Source organism: Myxocyprinus asiaticus, chromosome 10 (genome assembly GCF_019703515.2).
Source record: "Myxocyprinus asiaticus isolate MX2 ecotype Aquarium Trade chromosome 10, UBuf_Myxa_2, whole genome shotgun sequence".
NCBI classification, from domain to species: domain Eukaryota; kingdom Metazoa; phylum Chordata; class Actinopteri; order Cypriniformes; family Catostomidae; genus Myxocyprinus; species Myxocyprinus asiaticus.
In genome coordinates this window covers 49,267,403-49,287,832 of record NC_059353.1, presented here as the reverse complement: position 1 = coordinate 49,287,832, position 20,430 = coordinate 49,267,403, and the positions used below count along the sequence as shown (strand labels likewise).

Below are 20,430 nucleotides of genomic sequence, written 5' to 3'. Positions count from 1 at the left end.
CCATAGAATCATAATAATTTTATCATTAGAAAGCTGAGACTGTCCTTTTGTTATGATCGTGAAACCTATGACCGTTAATGTCATTAAAGTAACACATCTCACAAACTTTACATTAAAAGAAACTCTGAATACTCAGGCTGCAGAGATGATCTATGTGTAATGTGTTGTAATGTTTCAGTACTAACCTGGTCATGCTCTCCATCAGTCTGGGGAAGTATTCCTCCTGCAGGTGAGAGCTGTAGAACTGTCTCACCTGTTCTTCAGAGAGCATCACCTCTCTCTGCATCGCCACTGTGAAACCTGACTCATGGATCCGGGCCAGAATCTCCTCTAAAAACACATTTACACCTTTGTTTACTGTTGACTAACTTCCTGACTGTAAATGCTCTAATCTTCATTATTACGCATTGAAAAGACCAGCATGAATTTCTAAGTTGGTTTATGGGTCAATGACGTGACGCTCATTGTTTTGTCCAGATCGATTAAATTATTTGAAAATACATAACAAAAAAATGCAATTCAACTAAAAACAATTACTTAAATACACCTCTTTGAACATGTTTTCAATGTCTGAGTTTAAAGTCATTTTAATATTTTTTCTGGGGCTTAATATTAAAAAATGTCATGTGGTGTAACCATCCGGAGACAGTAAATAAAATCAAAGTCTCATTCTTTTATTACTATTTCGTTAAAAAATGAAACAATTTTTGTCCACCAAGCATTGTCATGTGGTGTAACCAACATGTAGATCGGTTTCCATTTTGTTGTAAAATACAGACCCTCAAAACTAAATGTGAATATCTGATATTTTGCCATTTTTACGAAAAGGCACACTTTCATGTGGTGTAACCCTGAAAAAATGTCTTGATTCTTGACTCGCATATATACGTGTGTATATACTGTATATAGATATATATATTGTGACGAAGAGGAGGGTGGGACCAGGCCATGACTACACACGCCAATCGGGCTAATTTTTTGTGTCTTTTTGTTTAAGTTTTCATTCAATTATTATTTTGACGGTTCAGCCGGTTCCCACCTCCTCCTTTCCCATTTTTAACTTGTTACTTATAGATACAGTATATATACATATATATATATATATATATATATATATATATATATATATATATATATATATATATACACAGGGTTGGGGAGTATCGGAATACATGTAACAGGATTACGTATTTAAAATACAAAATATAAGTAACTGTATTCCACTACAGTTACAATTTAAATCATTGGTAATTAGAATACAGTTACATTCAAAAAGTATTTAGATTACTGAAGAGATTACTTTGCATTTTATTGTCATTTGTTTCATTTAATATTTAGTCCTTTCAGATGGAAAACATTTATACATATAAATGATGTGATCCAAAGTGCATTTGAACAGCAGTGAAACACTTTCTTATGATGTGTTACATTCATACGAGCAGACAGAGAAGTACGTTTGAAGTAAGTTTGGAGCAGAAGAAATAGAAATAATCCTTGTGTAAATTGACAGCTTTACGCTAAGCTAAAATGCTATTTCTAGCCATTTTACATGCACATGTTACCAGGCATGATCATATTTTTTTATCAAGAAAATTCACGTTGGATCATAATTTCTTTTTTTCTAGTAAGATCTTTGATATTAGGGCAAAAATCATATTCTTGATAATAATTTTTGTATTGTTTTCCTGTAAAAATATCTAAAAATCATTAAAACAAGATCAGTTTGATTTATCTTGTTTTAGAAACAACACTGCATAAGATATTTATGTTTTTCAGAGAATGTATTTTTAACATGTACAGGTGCATCTCAATAAATTAGAATGTTGTGAAAAAGTTCATTTATTTCAGTAATTCAACTCAAATTGTGAAACTCGTGTATTAAATAAATTCAATGCACACAGACTGAAGTAGTTTAAGTCTTTGGTTCTTTTAATTGTGATGATTTTGGCTCACATTTAACAAAAACCCACCAATTCACTATCTCAAAAAATTTGAATATGGTGACATGCCAATCAGCTAATCAACTCAAAACACCTGCAAAGGTTTCCTGAGCCTTCAAAATGGTCTCTCAGTTTGGTTCATTAGGCTACACAATCATGGGGAAGACTGCTGATCTGACAGTTGTCCAGAAGACAATCATTGACACCCTTCACAAGGAGGGTAAGCCACAAACATTCATTGCCAAAGAAGCTGGCTGTTCACAGAGTGCTGTATCCAAGCATGTTAACAGAAAGTTGAGTGGAAGGAAAAAGTGTGGAAGAAAAAGATGCACAACCAGCCGAGAGAACCGCAGCCTTATGATTGTCAAGCAAAATCGATTCAAGAATTTGGGTGAACTTCACAAGGAATGGACTGAGGCTGGGGTCAAGGCATCAAGAGCCAGCACACACAGACATGTCAAGGAATTTGGCTACAGTTGTCGTATTCCTCTTGTTAAGCCACTCCTGAACCACAGACAATGTCAGAGGCGTCTTACCTGGGCTAAGGAGAAGAAGAACTGGACTGTTGCCCAGTGGTCCAAAGTCCTCTTTTCAGATGAGAGCAAGTTTTGTATTTCATTTGGAAACCAAGGTCCTAGAGTCTGGAGGAAGGGTGGAGAAGCTCATAGCCCAAGTTGCTTTAAGTCCAGTGTTAAGTTTCCACAGTCTGTGATGATTTGGGGTGCAATGTCATCTGCTGGTGTTGGTCCATTGTGTTTTTTGAAAACCAAAGTCACTGCACCCGTTTACCAAGAAATTTTGGAGCACTTCATGCTTCCTTCTGCTGACCAGCTTTTTAAAGATGCTGATTTCATTTTCCAGCAGGATTTGGCACCTGCCCACACTGTCAAAAGCACCAAAAGTTGGTTAAATGACCACGGTGTTGGTGTGCTTGACTGGCCAGCAAACTCACCAGACCTGAACCCCATAGAGAATCTATGGGGTATTGTCAAGAGGAAAATGAGAAACAAGAGACCAAAAAATGCAGATGAGCTGAAGGCCACTATCAAAGAAACCTGGGCTTCCATACCACCTCAGCAGTGCCACAAACTGATCACCTCCATGCCACACCGAATTGAGGCAGTAATTAAAGCAAAAGGAGCCCCTACCAAGTATTGAGTACATATACAGTAAATGAACATATTTTCCAGAAGGCCAACAATTCACTAAAAATGTTTTTTTTTTATTGGTCTTATGATGTATTCTAATTTTTTGAGATAGTGAATTGGTGGGTTTTTGTTAAATGTGAGCCAAAATCATCACAATTAAAAGAACCAAAGACTTAAACTACTTCAGTCTGTGTGCATTGAATTTATTTAATACACGAGTTTCACAATTTGAGTTGAATTACTGAAATAAATGAACTTTTCCACGACATTCTAATTTATTGAGATGCACCTGTATATTTTGTCTTACTGTACTGGCAGAGTTTTTATAGTCAAAACAAGTGAAAAAATCTACCAGTGCTGAAGAAGTAATCCAAAGTATTTAGATTACATTACTGACCTTGAGTAATATAACTGAATACATTACAAATTACATTTTACAGCATGTATTCTGTAATCTGTAGTGGAATACATTTCAAAAGTAACCCTCACAACCCTGTGTATATATATATATATATATATATATATATATATATATATATATATATATAATGATTTTAAAAATGTCATGTGGTGCAACCATCAGTACATTTCTATGAACTTGAAACGTGTGTTTTAAACTAGATTTTTAAAGGGTTTCTAATCTCCCAGGGCAACCTTATCTGTCAATGACCGTTATGCTGACGCACACAAAATGTATCTGGTGAAACAGGTTAAGAGTTTACAAATGATGCTGGTCTTTTCAGCAGGGTGAGACTGCTGTTTTATACACTACCAGTAAAATGTTTGGACACACTTGACTTAATTTATGTTTCTCACATGATCTTTTGATCTAACGGCTTATGCTAAAATGCTTGAAATTAGTTGTGTAATCAAAACTAAAAATTGGACCTATGCATTAATCTTTACAAAACTATAATTTTTAACTATATTTCTATATAAATGGATGAGTTGTAGCTGATAGTGAGTGAAAAGCAGTCAATGAGTGTCCAGCATACATAGGAACTCCATCAATATTGTTTAAAAAGCATGAACAGAGTGTGCAGAGCTGGAATCTACTTAAACAATATCAAATATAAGATAGTTTTGATTTGTTTAACATTTTTTAGTCACTAAATCAAGTATATAATCCTCAGACTGCCATTTCTGTTATTGCATAGTTTTGATGACTTGACAATTGTTCTAAAATGTGGACATTTTTAATAATATAGAATGAAAGTGTCCAAAATTTTTACTTGTAATGCATTAAAAGCACTTCAATAGTTATTAATCACACGGTGCTGTATTCAAATACATGTCTGTGCCCATAGGGCCGCACTCTGTGCATGTAGACGTAATGTTGGCACATGCCTCTGTTTTCCCTGGCAGCGTCTGGGCGGATAAGCGCCAGCGTCCTCTCCACAGTCTCCTGTTCCGAGTCCGCCATTGCCATCCTGAAGTTCGGGAAGAAAAACGCCAACTCCCTGCTGGCAAGCTCGCTGTCATTGCTACCGTGTAGGCCGTTAAAAACGCTCTTGGTGCCGTACTGAGCTCGCAGGCTGAAGATCGAAAGCAGGAATGGATAGATGGATGGAAAAAGAGCAGAACAGATGGTCTCACGGTTGGTTGTCAGCCAGGGCAGATAGGAGGAGAGTCCACACAGGATGTGTTGTGCTATAACTCTTAGTGCTCAAATCTGTGAGCACAATATGTAACTACAACACAACTCCCTGATATCATTTTTAAATTAGATTTAATCACAAAGTCATATTGTATATGCATCAGGGAACTGATGGGCCTGTATGTTATGCCTACTCAAAGAGCACCAATACAGCTACTATTCTAGTTGCTATAACCCTAATCCTAACCCTACCCCTAAACCTAACACTCACAAAAAACTTTCTGCATTTTTACATTTTCAATAAAACATTGTTTAGTATGTTTTTTATGTGATTTAAATTATGGGGACAATAGAAATGTCCTCATAAACCACATTTATAGCATAATACCCTTGTAATTACCAGTTTGTAACCTAAAAAAAGTCCTCGTAAACCACTTAAACCTGCCCACACACACACTCACACACACACACACACACACACACACTCACACACACACACACACACACACACACAGACACACACACTCACACACACACACTCACACACACACAGACACACACACTCACACACACACACACACACACACACTCACACACACTCACACACACACACACACACACACTCACTCACACCATGTTTTTATATCATTGTGGGGACTCTCCATAGACTTCCGTGCATTTTATGGATTTTATACAGATCTAACGATAATTTCTATCCCCTAACCCTAACCCTACCCCTAAACCTAACCCTGCATTTTTACATTTCCAAAAAAACATAGTGTGTTTAATAAGCCATTTCCCTCATGGGGGCCGCTGGCTGGTCCCCACATGGTTGGTTTTCTCGGGATTTACTATACTTGTGTGGACATTTGGTCCCCACAATGTAGTATAAACATGGTTACACACACACACACACACACAACACACAAACACACACACAACGTGTGTTGAGCGCCCTTTTGTGCATCATCTTTCCATGTACACTCTTTGAGGAATATTTCAAGATTATCATATTATGTTGTATTTGGGCTCATTTGAATCAGGATAGTCTGCTGTAAGTTATGATATGTAATTGTCTATGTTATATGAATGTTTCAGGAAGTAATAAGGGAAAACGTAACAAAAAGACACTCCTGTTTATTATATTTATGTGTGTTAGTGGGAATTTCATACACTAAAACTCACAGCAGTTTGACCTCTGAGTGAAACAAATTTGCTCATTGTAATTGAGACCTTTCCAATGATATATAACACATGACTATCTCATCTTTATGTTTTTACCAACTCTGAATATAATTGTTGTGATAACAAATTTATAAGTGATAAGGATGAAACTGTTCTCCTTTGTCAGCAAATTTAAAAGCATTATTTAAGAATAACAGCTATATGTATTGTAAAGTCCAGATTCTAAGCTTTAAAATAACACCTATTTTGTTCAGATCAAGCAAGTGGTTTTTAATTTATTATGTAATTATTATATATATTTTTTGTTTTCCACAGGGAATGCCCCACACTAGCCTGGTATGAGCTCAGTTCAATGAATCCTTCTATCAATCAATATATATATATATATATACTGTATATATATATATATATAAATATGTTTAAAAAAGGAGTATAAGACCTGTCATAATTACTAAAAAAAATAAAAGTTGATAAAATGATCTAATGCAATATCTTGTGATAATATATGCAATATGAGAGATTTATTAACAATCTTAGTGGGCCGGTCATTTTTGACCGGGATCACAAAATGTGTTAGCACACAACACAGCACAAGGGTTAAAGGAATATTGCAGATTCACTTCCACTGTACTGTTAGTGCCTCACTGTAATCTCAATTTTGCTCTTCATAGAAAAGGAGAGATGAGTCTAAAATGTTATTGTTAATCAACATTATGCCACAAATGCTGTCGAGCTTAACTTGTATTAAACCTGGAATATTCATCTAATTTTCCTGATGTTACAAAACAAAAAACCTTAATGGTCCTAAAACAGGCTCGTTTTCATGCAAAATATACTTTGTTATTTCTTTCTTTTGATTTTGCGGTGACATACTAAGACCCTGATATGTTCATGCCCTGTTTCGTGAGATTCACTTATAAATAGTTTTGGTAACACTTTACAATAAGGTTCCATTTGTTAACATTAATTAATCCATTAGGTATCATGAACTCACAATGAACAATATATTTTTTACATAATTTATTAATCTTTGATAATGTTAGTTAATAAAAATACAATTGTTCGTTGTTAGTTCATGTTAGTTCATAATGCATTACCTAATGTTTACAAATACAAGTTTTGATTAAAAAAATTTATTGCTATATGTTGAAATTAACAATAACTAAGATTAATAAATGCTGTAAAAGTATTGTTCATTGTTAGTTCATATTAACTAATGTTGTTAACAAATGGAACCTTATTATAAAGTGTTACCATAGTTTTTATATTAAATCAGATTTTAGAATTTCCTGCTTTAAGTTCTTTAAAGTTGACGATTCATTTTCATTTGAACACTTCAGTTACACTTAAAAATGTCTGAATGTCATTAAAAAAATATCAAAGCAAGTGGCATCTGAAAACAAATGCTGCTAAAGCTTTTTGCAATGACCTCTAAGCAAGTGTTATGCTGATTTGTAGTATGGATGTATAAAATCAGATCCCCTCAAGTTCACACAGGTGTCCTAGCAGAGTAAATACAGGTGGAGTAATGCAATGACATTCATACATTATTGCTTAAAGGGATAGTTCACCCAAAAATGAAAATTTAGTCATTGTTTATTCACCCCTGTGTTGTTATAACTCTATATGACTTTCTTTCTTTATCTGAACACAAAGAGAGAAATTGTGAAAAAATGTTGTGCTCAGTGACGCATTACAATGGCAGTTTATAGTGACCAACTCTTCAAGCTTCAAAAGAACACAAAAGTAGAATTCAGAAGTCTAATAAATTATTCCATAAGACTCATGATTGTTATGAAAGTATACGATAAGATTTGATGAGAAACAAACTGAAATCTAATGTATTATTTAGTGAAAATGTTCACTGACCGTAGATCTCCTGTGTGCGTTCATGATAGGGCACGAGAGCAACAGTTCACGCAGCCCCCTCGCGACATTGGTGCGTTCAAGCAAAAACTTATTTTGTTTATCTAAAAACAGGTCCGCCACAGTGATAGTGACAACAGAACACAACACAGCTACACAAAACAGAGAACAGAACTTACTAAACATGTCTGAAGAGTTTATAGTTGAAGAATTGATGCATTTCTATGCCCAGCCTTATTTTTTTGAATGGCGTACTCGGAAAGCAATCAGAAACTCAGAGGAGGCTACAGGCAGCCACAGTCACACCGTGTCCTAATCTGACAGCGAACAACACAAGATAAAAGGTGTATTTTCTATGATAATCAGAGTTTTTGTCCAAACCAGCAGTGACAAGCGGCGGTAATTCTATAGATCGCTTGTTTTCTATTTTCAGCATTGCGCGGGAAACCCCGTCCGCTGTGAACTGGCACCAGTCCCAAAACTTTCAAAAAAATAAGGCTGGGCATAGAAATGCATCAATTCTTTGATTACAAACTCTTCAGACATGTTTAGTAAGTTCTGTTCTCTGTTTTATGTGCAGTTGTGGTCTGTTGTCACTATCGCTGTGGAGGACCTGTTTTTAGATAAATAAAATGAGTTTTTGCTTGAACGCCCGAATGTCGCGAGGGCGATGTGGGCCCTTCATGAATGCGCAGAGGAGATCAATGGTCAATTAACATTTTCACTAAATAATACATAAGATTTCAATTTGTTTCTCATCAAACCTTATCGTATGCTTTCATAAAAATCATGAGTCTCATGGAATGATTTATTAGACTTCTGAATTATACTTTTGTGTTCTTTTGAAGCTTGAAGAGGTGGTCACCATAAACTGTCACTGTATGACATCACTGAGAACAACACTGTTTTCACAATTTCTCCCTTTGTGTTCAGAAAAAGACAGAAAGTCATATAGAGTTATAACAACACAGGGTGAACTAAAATCTTTTTTGGGTGAACTATCCCTTTAAGTGTCCAAATACTTTTTGGGGGGTTCCTGTACATGTATGATCTTTGTACAAACTCTGTACATTCATGTTCCTCAGAATGCATTACCTCTCCGGCTGATTCCTCTTAGCCTCTTCGATGTCCGGTGGACCAATGAATTCCCGCCAGGCTGGGATGACGTCATCACATTCCTCCATCTTAGAAATGACCAGAACGTGGGATGGACCGCTCGACATAAACTGGATGAGCTCCTGAAAGTATGGCTTGGAGAACACACATATGAGTTACATAACAAACCGGCCATTGCGTATTAACACACAATCAGCTAAATTATCAAAACATGCACACACTCTATTTTTAAACCAGCACACATTAGAAGGAACAAACAATACTTGATATTTTATATTTCAAAGAATCAAAAAATCTGATCTGCATGAAATCTGTCAGAAAGTTGCAAAAGTTCAGAATGAGTTGTTTTTTTCGGACTCGGGGACAATGAGCATTTTTATCTGATTTGATCTGATCCTTTTATGATGTTTCTTCATTTACCTCCGTGGATTTGTGCTGATAGAAGTCTTGAACTTCTGCTTCAGTTAAAGTTCTCTCCTCGTGAGCCAAAATCACAAACCCTGCGTCCTGAATCTGGAAACAAATCGCAAGACTAAACAAAATGACTTCATCTGCATCATGTGGAATATGATCCATTATCAACATGTGTTTGTTAAACAGAGCTCTTACCTTCATAATAATCTCATTTGCTTTGCCATGAGCAACAACATCTGGCTTTATTAGCGCCACAGTGTAAGACTTATGAGCGGGAACTAAAATACATAAATAAAAGCAGTGCAGGTAAATGCAGCAAACAGGTACAAACTAAAAGTGTGAGTCAGAAATGTACTTTGGTATTATGGGGTAATATTTGCCCCCTGGAGTAGATTTTTTTACCTTACTATGGGCATTTTTTTCTAACCATATAAAAACCTCATCCTTTTATGTCAAGCACTTCAATTTAATCAGTTCATTAAAATGAATTCTCCATCTGAATAATTCTATTTGAAATGCATCAGTTGTCTAAACCAGTATTAAATAAGTTCAATTCTGACCCTGGCACGTTCAGACATGAAGGAAAGTTTAAATACCCATCATATCTTCATCATGTTGGTGATCTTCGGTGTCATTGTTCACCTCCTCTTCTTCAATTAAACCTTCATCTTTCACCTGAGACGTCACATCAAACATCATATCTTAATTTGTTCAATTATTTATTGGCGTAGTTTCTGTTTATAATATGCATGGATGTTTCTTCAGCTTTGTCCAGGGGTTCATTTTTATTACAAATAACTTTTTGTTTTTGTCTTATGAAGGTCACATTGAAACTGAATTGGAAACTGATGACCAGGCCTTCATCATTCATTTTTGGCACTTTTTAAAATGCCTTTTATGTATAGATTTGACTGTTTTAGTGTTGTCCCAGTGCGCTCTAAGTCCTCGTGGTGGCTTAGTGACTCGCCTCAATTCGGGTGGCGGAGGACGAATCTCAGTTGCCTCCACGTCTGTCCGTTAATCCGCGCATCTTATCATGTGGCTTGTTGAGCACGTTACCGTGGAGACGTAGCGCATGTGGAGACTTCACCCTACTCTCCGCAGCATCCACACACAACTCACCACGCGCCCCACCAAGAGCGAGAACCACATTATAGCGACCACGAGGAGGTTACCCCATGTGACTCTACCCTCCCTAGCAACCGGGCCAATTTGGTTGCTTAGGAGACCTGGCTGGAGTCACTCAGCACACCCTGGATTTGAACTCGCGACTCCAGTGGTGATAGTCAGCATCAATACTCGCTGAGCTACCCAGGCCCCCAAATTATTACATGTTTAAAACTATGATAATATAAACAAAGAGTGGAATAAACATAAACCATTTCAACATGTATTATGTGAAAATTATTTCTATAAATATCTATAAAAAATTCTATAAAAATTACCTCTGTCCTGCATCATTCCCACCAAACCAAAAATGTCTGTCCCTAATAAAGTTTTTTCACATTTTAGTAAGTGTGAGCAAAACATTTTTATTGGGCGTCATTTCCAATAAAGCTGTAATACTGCCACATTATTAAAAAATGTAAAAATATAATTTTATTGTATTTAGTATACTTAAATTACTGTATATAAGATCAGCTTTAGCAAGATAAAGGAGTGGGTCCAAAAAAAAAAAAAAAAAACATTAAAAATGTCATCAGCATCATTTCCAGCACAGAATTCTACTAAACACAATACAGAATTTGAGATGTGCTGGAAATGACACTGTGCTGGGAATTTTCTGACTTTCAGAAAAAAATGACAAAAAAATTATTGTGATACACTGTTGGGCATTGTTAGCAGACAAATTAAATAATAGTGAGTGTGAAAAATGTTTTAACAAAATTTTACTTTCTAGTTCACAGTGCAAGAAGTACCAAAGTTGAAGAAACATCCTTAAATGTTTGATTCAGCATAATCAATTTCTTTGTCACAGTTTATTAGACCTGTTACTGGATCTTTTTCAACATGTATCCAGGCGTGTGATGCACAGAGTAATGAGGGCAGATATGTATGTAACTCACCACTTTGCGTCCTGTGCCGTGTTCTAGAACGTTCTTCTCTTTATTCAGCTCCTCTTGTATGGTCTTCTGCAGGAGAGGAGCATTTGGCCCCCGCAGAACGGCCACCAGCTCCCCACCCTACAACACAAACACCCCAGCAGGGCGACAACACTGCCTTCAGTCTCTTATACAGCAAATACATGAGGTACAAACTACTTGGGTGAATGTCACGAAAACATGTCCAGATCACATTTTACACCAAAATTAAAAGAATAAAATAAGAAAGAAAGAAAATCAAGCCTATTTATTGGACCATTAAGATTGTTTTTTCTTATTGTAATGCATCCAGATGTTTTACTTTTCAGTTTTTTTGTGCAAATCCCATTCATTTCATTGGTTATTCTCATTGTTTATTTTTTGTAATTGTTTACTGTATTGCATAAACAAATAAAAGCTGTAAATAACTGTAATACAAAATCGGCATAAAGGCAGTAAACGAAATACTGCCATAATATATAAAAACAATTTAAATGTGATTTTTTTTTAACTATTTAAATGTAAACAGCACAATTTAAACATTCTCTTTACTCATTAATGTAATGAGATTTACTGAAACAAATCCTTGAACAGTCCAATGAATCAAACTGCTTGCCTTGGTCTGAAGATCATCTGACCAAATTATAGTTAAGATTAGACAAATTGAGGAGTAACAGTGAATTTTTTTTTTTTTATGAAAATGTAATGGGTGTAAAACACCATGTGCATTGAACTCAACATGATTTTTTTATTTTATTTAGTTTTTTTTATCCCCTTTTCTCCCAGTTTGGCATGCCCAATTCCCACTACTTACTAGGTCCTCGTGGTGACACGGTTACTCACCTCAATCCGGGTGGCGGTGGACAAGTCTCAGTTGTCTCCGCTTCTAAGACCGTCAATCCGTGCATCTTATCATGTGACTTGTTGTGCATGACACCTTGGAGACTCACAGCATGTGGAGGCTCATGCTACTCTCCACACAATTTACCATGTGCCTCAATGAGAGCGAGAACCACTAATCGCCACCACGAGGAGGTTACCCCATGTGACTCTACCCTCCCTAGCAACCGGGCCAATTTGGTTGCTTAGGAGACCTGGCTGGAGTCACTCAGCACGCCCTGGATTTGAACTCGCAACTCCAGGGGTGATAGTTGGCGTAAATACTCGCTGAGCTACCCTGACCCCTTGAACTCAACATGATTTAAGAAATTCAGAAAAGTTATAAGCACACACACACAGTGTAAGTGCAAATTTGAACTGCTGGTGGTGCTACACTGAAAAAAAATTATTAGTAAGTTTAGTAAAGTCTAGTAAAGATAAAATTAAGTAAAATCTACTTTCCTTCATGACATAATATTGATTGAAGTGAGTAAATTTAACTTATACATTTCAGTTAATATAGTAACTTTTACTTAAAAATCTGATGTACATGGTACTTAAATAAACTTTGTAAAATGTAAAAAATCCTTTTATTAGAACATATCCCATTCAAACTTTCCTCATAAACACGTTTACTCTGTCTATCACTTGGAACACTGAAGCCTTCATCTGGGAAACTTAAAGGAATCGTTCACCCAAAAATGAGAATTTTCTCATCATTTCCTCACCCTCATTCCATCCCAGATGTGTACAACTTTCTTTCTTCTGCAGAACACAAATGAAGATTTTCAGAAGAATATTTCAGCTCTGCAGGTCTATACAATGCAAGTGAATGGTGACCAAAACTTGGAGCTCCAAAAAGCACATAAATGCAGCATAAAAGTAATCCATAAGACTCCAGTGGTTGATTTAATCCATGTCTTCTGAATGTCCCTGATGGTTTTGGGTGAGAACAGACCAAAATGTAACAAATTTGTCACTACAAATCTTAACATTGTCAGTTTCCTTGGCGATCATGATTTCAAGCTCGATTACGCTTCCTATTGCACAATCTAGCACTCTGTGCATGCGTCAAGCACTAGGAAGTGTAATCGAGCTTGAAATCATGATCGTGTCTAGAGACTGCAATAGCAACATGTGCAGTGAAAAAGCAGTTATATTTTGGTCTGTTCTCATCCAAAACCGATTGGATCGCCTCAAATGATATATATTAAACCACTGGAGTTGTATGGATTACTTTTATGCTGCCTTTATGTGCTTTTTGGAGCTTCAAAGTTCTGTTCACCATTCACTTGCATTGTATGGACCTACAGAGCTGAAATATTTTTCTAAAAATCTTAATTTGTGTTCTGCAGAAGACAGACAGTCATACACATCTGGGATGGCATGAGGGTGAGGAAATAATGAGATCATTTTCATTTTTGGGCAAACTGTCCCTTTAATGCATGCTATATAGTCTGTTAGACAACATCAACTTGCAAAACTGATGATTAAAAGAAGATATTGAGGTGCAAACACAGACCTCAAAACTTGGTGCACAAAACACGATGACAGGAACTATCAACAGATTGTTTTTTTGTTTGTTTTTTATCATGAACGGGTACTTTTGAGTAGAAAATGAATTTCAGACTTCACAGAACAGGTGGTTACCAAACGTAACAATAAAATGAACATCAAAAACGGTGTAAATAAACTTGAAAACATGCAAGCTCATTATTATTCAAGCTCAGTGAATGCTGGGAACACCAAATTTAAAAAGTTAAGTTAAATATACTTATTTTATTTACTTGTGAAATTTACTCAAATTTGCATATAAATATGACAAGGTTTTCTACTTTAGGATTAATATATGATGACACATTGTAAAGATAACAAAACAAAACAAAAATCATAAAAAGGCTAATATTTACCTATAAGCTAGAGTTTTATTTCACATGTTTTAACTGAGCACAAATCTAGAATTTACTTAATATTTTCAAGTTGAGACTTAAACTAACTTATTCAATGTAGAAAGTACTTAATCTTTTCTGCTATATTTACTTCACTACAAAATCATGTTTTTCAGTGTAGAGGGTTTTCTGAACTGGACTGGTATTTATTTATGATCTATTTATTGGATAAAGTATTTGCTTGGAATCATCCGAAGAGAATATTTTCCTCTCATGTGGACGTACCGCATAAAACAGGAAGGTGGGCTCACACTTCCCTCTGTACTTCTCCAGAGCTTCAATGCCATCCGCCTCTGCCTGCAGGAATGATAATGTTGACATTTGAAATGATTGTTTGTGTGCTATCTCATCTCTGGAGTGGCTTATCTTACTGTGGCAAAATGCAGCAGGTCATCTCCCAGTTCATTCTTGATTTTTCTAAAGAGACTGATGACAGCACGACACGGCCCACACCACTGCTGGTACACGTCCACCACTGACAGACAGGAAATAAACAATAACTACAGACTGCACTTAAAGATGTCTGTCAGTCTGTTTGCTTGACAAATAAAAAGTAAAATTAACCAGAGAGATTAGGATGTAGACACAGACCAGCCCTTAAGAGGTCATAGCTATGTATAATGGAGTTATACTGTAGTATATTCAGTAGTTTCAAAGTGGAAATGTTCGGTTATATTTAGTCTCAGATGTTTCTCCTGAGAATCCTTTGGAGAAATAAATATATGTAGACACAAGTGAGTCATAAATTGGCATACAGTAAAAGTATAGAGGTATAAAATTAATGTGGCTACTGGATAGCAGAGCTCAGATTATTTAGGTGTTCTTTTGTTTTTTTGTTTTTTTATTTGATGAGAAATGTTGGAGCTCATATTACATCTCTGACTTCTGATCTCTGCAGACTTTCTTGATTTTTCTCAGATCTTGGGAAGTCTGAGCACAGTTTGACAAAAGTCTTAATTTACTTTATGTTTAATCTCATTGCTGTACGGGGGAACTGATATTGAGATTCAGATGTCCAAGCAGAGAAATCACTACTTCAGTTTCTTACAGTCATAATATTTTTTGTCTTCATTTTGAACAATTTTTCATTTCATAATGATCAGATAGACAGACAGACAGACAGACAGATAGATAGATAGATAGATAGATAGATAGATAGATAGATAGAAAGTACAGACAGACAGACAGACAGACAGACAGACAGATAGATAGATAGATAGAAAGTACAGACAGACAGACAGACAGATAATTAGATAATACAGACAGACAGACAGACAGACAGACAGATAGATTTATAGAGAGATAGATAGATAGACAGATAGATAGAAAGTACAGACAGACAGACAGACAGACAGATATATAGAAAGTACAGACAGACAGACAGACAGATAGATAGAAAGTACAGACAGACAGACAGACAGACAGACAGATAGATAGATAGATAGATAGATAGATAGATAGATAGAAAGTACAGACAGACAGACAGACAGACAGACAGACAGATAGATAGATAGATAGAAAGTACAGACAGACAGACAGACAGATAATTAGATAATACAGACAGACAGACAGACAGACAGACAGATAGATTTATAGAGAGATAGATAGATAGACAGATAGATAGAAAGTACAGACAGACAGACAGACAGACAGATATATAGAAAGTACAGACAGACAGACAGACAGATAGATAGAAAGTACAGACAGACAGACAGACAGACAGATAGTTCGATAATACAGACAGACAGACAGACAGACAGACAGACAGACAGACAGATAGATAGATAGATAGATAGAAAGTACAGACAGACAGACAGATAGACAGATAGATAGATAGATAGAAAGTACAGACAGACAGACAGACAGACAGACAGACAGATAGTTCGATAATACAGACAGACATACAGACAGACAGACAGATAGACAGATAGATAGAAAGTACAGACAGATAGACAGATAGATAGATAATACAGACAGACAGACAGACAGACAGATATATAGAAAGTACAGACAGACAGACAGACAGACAGACAGATAGTTCGATAATACAGACAGACAGACAGACAGACAGACAGACAGACAGATAGATAGATAGATAGATAGAAAGTACAGACAGACAGACAGATAGACAGATAGATAGATAGATAGATAGATAGAAAGTACAGACAGACAGACAGACAGACAGACAGACAGATAGTTCGATAATACAGACAGACATACAGACAGACAGACAGATAGACAGATAGATAGAAAGTACAGACAGATAGACAGATAGATAGATAATACAGACAGACAGACAGACAGACAGACAGATAGATAGATAGATAGATAGATAGATAGAAAGTACAGACAGACAGACAGCCAGACATACAGATAGATAGACAGACAGACAGACAGATAGTTAGATAATACAGACAGACAGACAGACAGACAGACAGATAGACAGATAGATAGATAATACAGACAGACAGACAGACAGATAGATAGATAGATAGAGAGATAGATAGATAGATAGATAGATAGATAGATAGATAGATAGATAGATAGATAGATAGAAAGTACAGACAGACAGACAGACAGATATATAGAAAGTACAGACAGACAGACAGACAGATAGATAGATAGAAAGTACAGACAGACAGACAGACAGACAGATAGTTCGATAATACAGACAGACAGACAGACAGACAGACAGACAGATAGATAGATAATACAGACAGACAGACAGACAGACAGATATATAGAAAGTACAGACAGACAGACAGACAGACAGACAGATAGTTCGATAATACAGACAGACAGACAGACAGACAGACAGACAGATAGATAGATAGATAGATAGATAGATAGAAAGTACAGACAGACAGACAGATAGACAGATAGATAGATAGATAGATAGATAGAAAGTACAGACAGACAGACAGACAGACAGACAGATAGTTCGATAATACAGACAGACATACAGACAGACAGACAGATAGACAGATAGATAGAAAGTACAGACAGATAGACAGATAGATAGATAATACAGACAGACAGACAGACAGACAGACAGATAGATAGATAGATAGATAGATAGATAGATAGATAGATAGATAGAAAGTACAGACAGACAGACAGCCAGACATACAGATAGATAGACAGACAGACAGACAGATAGTTAGATAATACAGACAGACAGACAGACAGACAGACAGATAGACAGATAGATAGATAATACAGACAGACAGACAGACAGATAGATAGATAGATAGATAGATAGATAGATAGATAGATAGATAGATAGATAGATAACAGTCAGACAGACAGACAGACAGACAGATAGATAGATAGATAGACAGATAGATAGATAGATAGATAGATAGATAGAAATTACAGACAGACAGATAGATAGATAGATAGATAGATAGATAGATAGATAGATAGAAATTACAGACAGACCGACAGACAGACAGATAGATAGATATATAGAGATAATACAGACAGACAGGTAGATTAGACAGACAGACATACATATAGATAGATTCACCTGTTAACCCTTTCATTGCCAGAACATCGTTCCATTGTTCATCATTAGTTATATTCACCTAAATATAAAAGAGAGTTTTCATGTATTTTGCCATCGAGACACAAAACAAGTCAGATACCCATTTCCCCCTTTTCTAGTTTTTCTGCTGATAAACTACAAACCTGTAAACTGTTTTCCTTCTTTTTACCAGCCATGAAAATGCCTTATTACAAATAAAACAGTAAATGAAAGGCAGTACAACAAATAATTCCAATTTATGTTAACGACGTGATCGTGTTATTTTTGTGTCCAAACACTTTCTGCTAGATACAGTTTCAGCGCATGCGCAGCACGGACTGTTTGGCGTCCTCATTGCCTAGCAACCGTGTTTACTGTTTCACTGGCGACACCTGCTGGATTGAGTATGTATTGCAGGCTTATTTCAACTGTGTTATGGTTTATGCATGTACTATTCTGTAACTAGTGAAATTGTAATTTAATTTCTTTTTTTTTTTTTTTTATCTGTGAAAACCATACATGAACATACTTATAATAGCCTAGTATCTGGGTGTCACTCACAAATAAATTACCGTGGTAATACCATGGTACTTTGACATATCCCCTATTATTGAATTATTACACTGGAAGTATACCATTGTATTCACATGGTATTTCAAATGTGATCAAATTTTTTTTAGTGGTGGCGGCCAGGTAATGGAGATCTGTTTTGAGCTTTGACGTAAACACATTATGGCCACACAAACAACCAACAACCCGCATGAAGCATTTAATGTAAAGACCTTCTGTCAACAGGGGACCTTCAATCCAGCAGCACATACCTGCTCCAGGGAACACATTATGCTTCAATAACACCAAACACTGCGGATTCCAGACCATACTTAGGATATTTGACACATATCCATCATAACTCTCATATTTCCACTCATATAGACAGTAGCGAATGGAAACAGTTGAAGGAAATAGGGAAATAACATGCAGCTTACACAAATCTAAAGAGAAAAATGTTATATAAATGGTGCCACAGTTCTCTGTTTAAGTCTCTCTCTCTCTCTCTCTCTCTCTCTCTCTCTCTCTCTCTCTCTCTCTCTCTCTCTCTTCTTTATGGGACTGGAGCATTCTGGGATAGCTGGACATTCCTCACATAAGACCACTGATGTGAAGCACAGCCAAAGAAAACAGCACATCTCAGTCTTAGCACACAAGAGAACCGCATGACTTAAACTTTGCTATACAGTAGGCCTTGGACAGTAAAACACTTAAAAACAGAGAGATCCATTTGCTCATTTATATCTGAGAATCGGTAGTGCTCAGACAGAAGAATAACACATAACAGTCATAAAAATCTATAGTTCTGTCTCTCTTCTCTCCTCACTGTTCTGTTTGTACTATAATTCTACTGTCTTTTACTTTAACCCTTGTGCTGTGTTGTGTGCTAACACATTTTGTGATCCCGGTCAAAAATGACCGGCCCACTATGATTGTTAATAAATCTCTCATATTGCATATATAATCACAAGATATTGCATTAGATCTTTTTATCAACTTCTTATTTTTTTTTTAGTAATTATGACAGGTCTTATACTCCTTTTTTAAACATATTTTTATATATACAGTATATATATATATATATTGATTGATAGAAGGATTCATTGAACTGAGCTCATACCAGGCTAGTGTGGGGCATTCCCTGTGGCAAACAAAAAATATATATAATAATTACATAATAAATTATAAACCACTTGCTTGATCTGAACAAAATAGGTGTTATTTTAAAGCTTAGAATCTGGACTTTACAGTACATATATCTGTTATTCTTAAATAATGCTTTTAAATTTGCTGACAAAGGAGAACAGTTTCATCCTCATCATTTATAAATTTATAAATCACAACAATTATATTCAGAGTTGGTAAAAACATAAAGATGAGATAGTCATGTGTTATATATCGTTGGAAAGGTCTCAATTACAATGAGCAAATTTGTTTCGCTCAGAGGTCAAACTGCTGTGAGTTTTAGTGTATGAAATTCCCACTAACACACATAAATATAATAAACAGGAGTGTCTTTTTGTTACGTTTTCCCTTATTACTTCCTGAAACATTCATATAACATAGACAATTACATATCATAACTTACAGCAGACTATCCCGATTCAAATGAGCCCAAATACAACATAATATGATAATCTTGAAATATTCCTCAAAGAGTGTACATGGAAAGATGATGCACAAAAGGGCGCTCAACACATGTTGTTTGTGTGTGTGTGTGAGTGTGTGTGTGTGTGTGTGTGTGTGCGCGTTGTGTGTGTGTGTGTGTGGGTGTGTGTGTGTGTGTGTTCGTTGTGTGTGTGTGTGTGTGTGAGTGTGTGTGTGTGTGTGTGTGTGTGTTTGCACTGTGTGTGTGTGTGTGTGTGTGTGTGTGTGTGTGTGAGTGTATGTGTGGGCAGGTTTAAGTGGTTTACGAGTGTTTGTTTTTTTTAGGTTACAAACTGGTAATTACAAGGGTATTATGCTATAAATGTGGTTTATGAGGAAATTTCTAGTGCCCCCATAATTTAAATAACTTAAAAAACATACTAAACTATGTTTTATTGAAAATGTAAAAATGCAGAAAGTTTTCTGTGAGGGTTAGGTTTAGGGGTAGGGTTAGGGTTAGGGGATAGAATCTATAGTTTGTACAGTATAAAAATCATTATGTCTATGGAGAGTCCTCATAATGATAGCTGCAC

The 20,430-nt window shown here is 35.9% G+C and overlaps 1 protein-coding gene across 3 annotated transcripts in view; it reads right to left on the bottom strand.

Moving 5' to 3' along the window:
* LOC127447538 (thioredoxin domain-containing protein 6-like) overlaps window positions 1-17,991 on the bottom strand; it is a 28,720-nt gene extending 10,729 nt beyond the window's left edge. For all 3 annotated transcript variants that reach the window (XR_007898397.1, XM_051709491.1, XM_051709490.1), the window contains exons 1-11: window positions 17,866-17,991; window positions 17,705-17,762; window positions 14,547-14,650; window positions 14,401-14,472; window positions 11,333-11,449; window positions 9,863-9,941; window positions 9,462-9,544; window positions 9,273-9,365; window positions 8,832-8,986; window positions 4,436-4,623; window positions 186-330 (exon numbers count right to left, since the gene is read on the bottom strand). Coding sequence is in view for 2 of the 3 variants with exons in the window: in XM_051709491.1 (XP_051565451.1) it covers window positions 186-330; window positions 4,436-4,623; window positions 8,832-8,986; window positions 9,273-9,365; window positions 9,462-9,544; window positions 9,863-9,941; window positions 11,333-11,449; window positions 14,401-14,472; window positions 14,547-14,650; window positions 17,705-17,762; window positions 17,866-17,898 (1,127 nt within the window). In the remaining variant the exon portion in view is untranslated. The remainder of the gene's footprint in view (window positions 1-185; window positions 331-4,435; window positions 4,624-8,831; window positions 8,987-9,272; window positions 9,366-9,461; window positions 9,545-9,862; window positions 9,942-11,332; window positions 11,450-14,400; window positions 14,473-14,546; window positions 14,651-17,704; window positions 17,763-17,865) is intronic.
* Window positions 17,992-20,430: the final 2,439 nt, after the last annotated feature.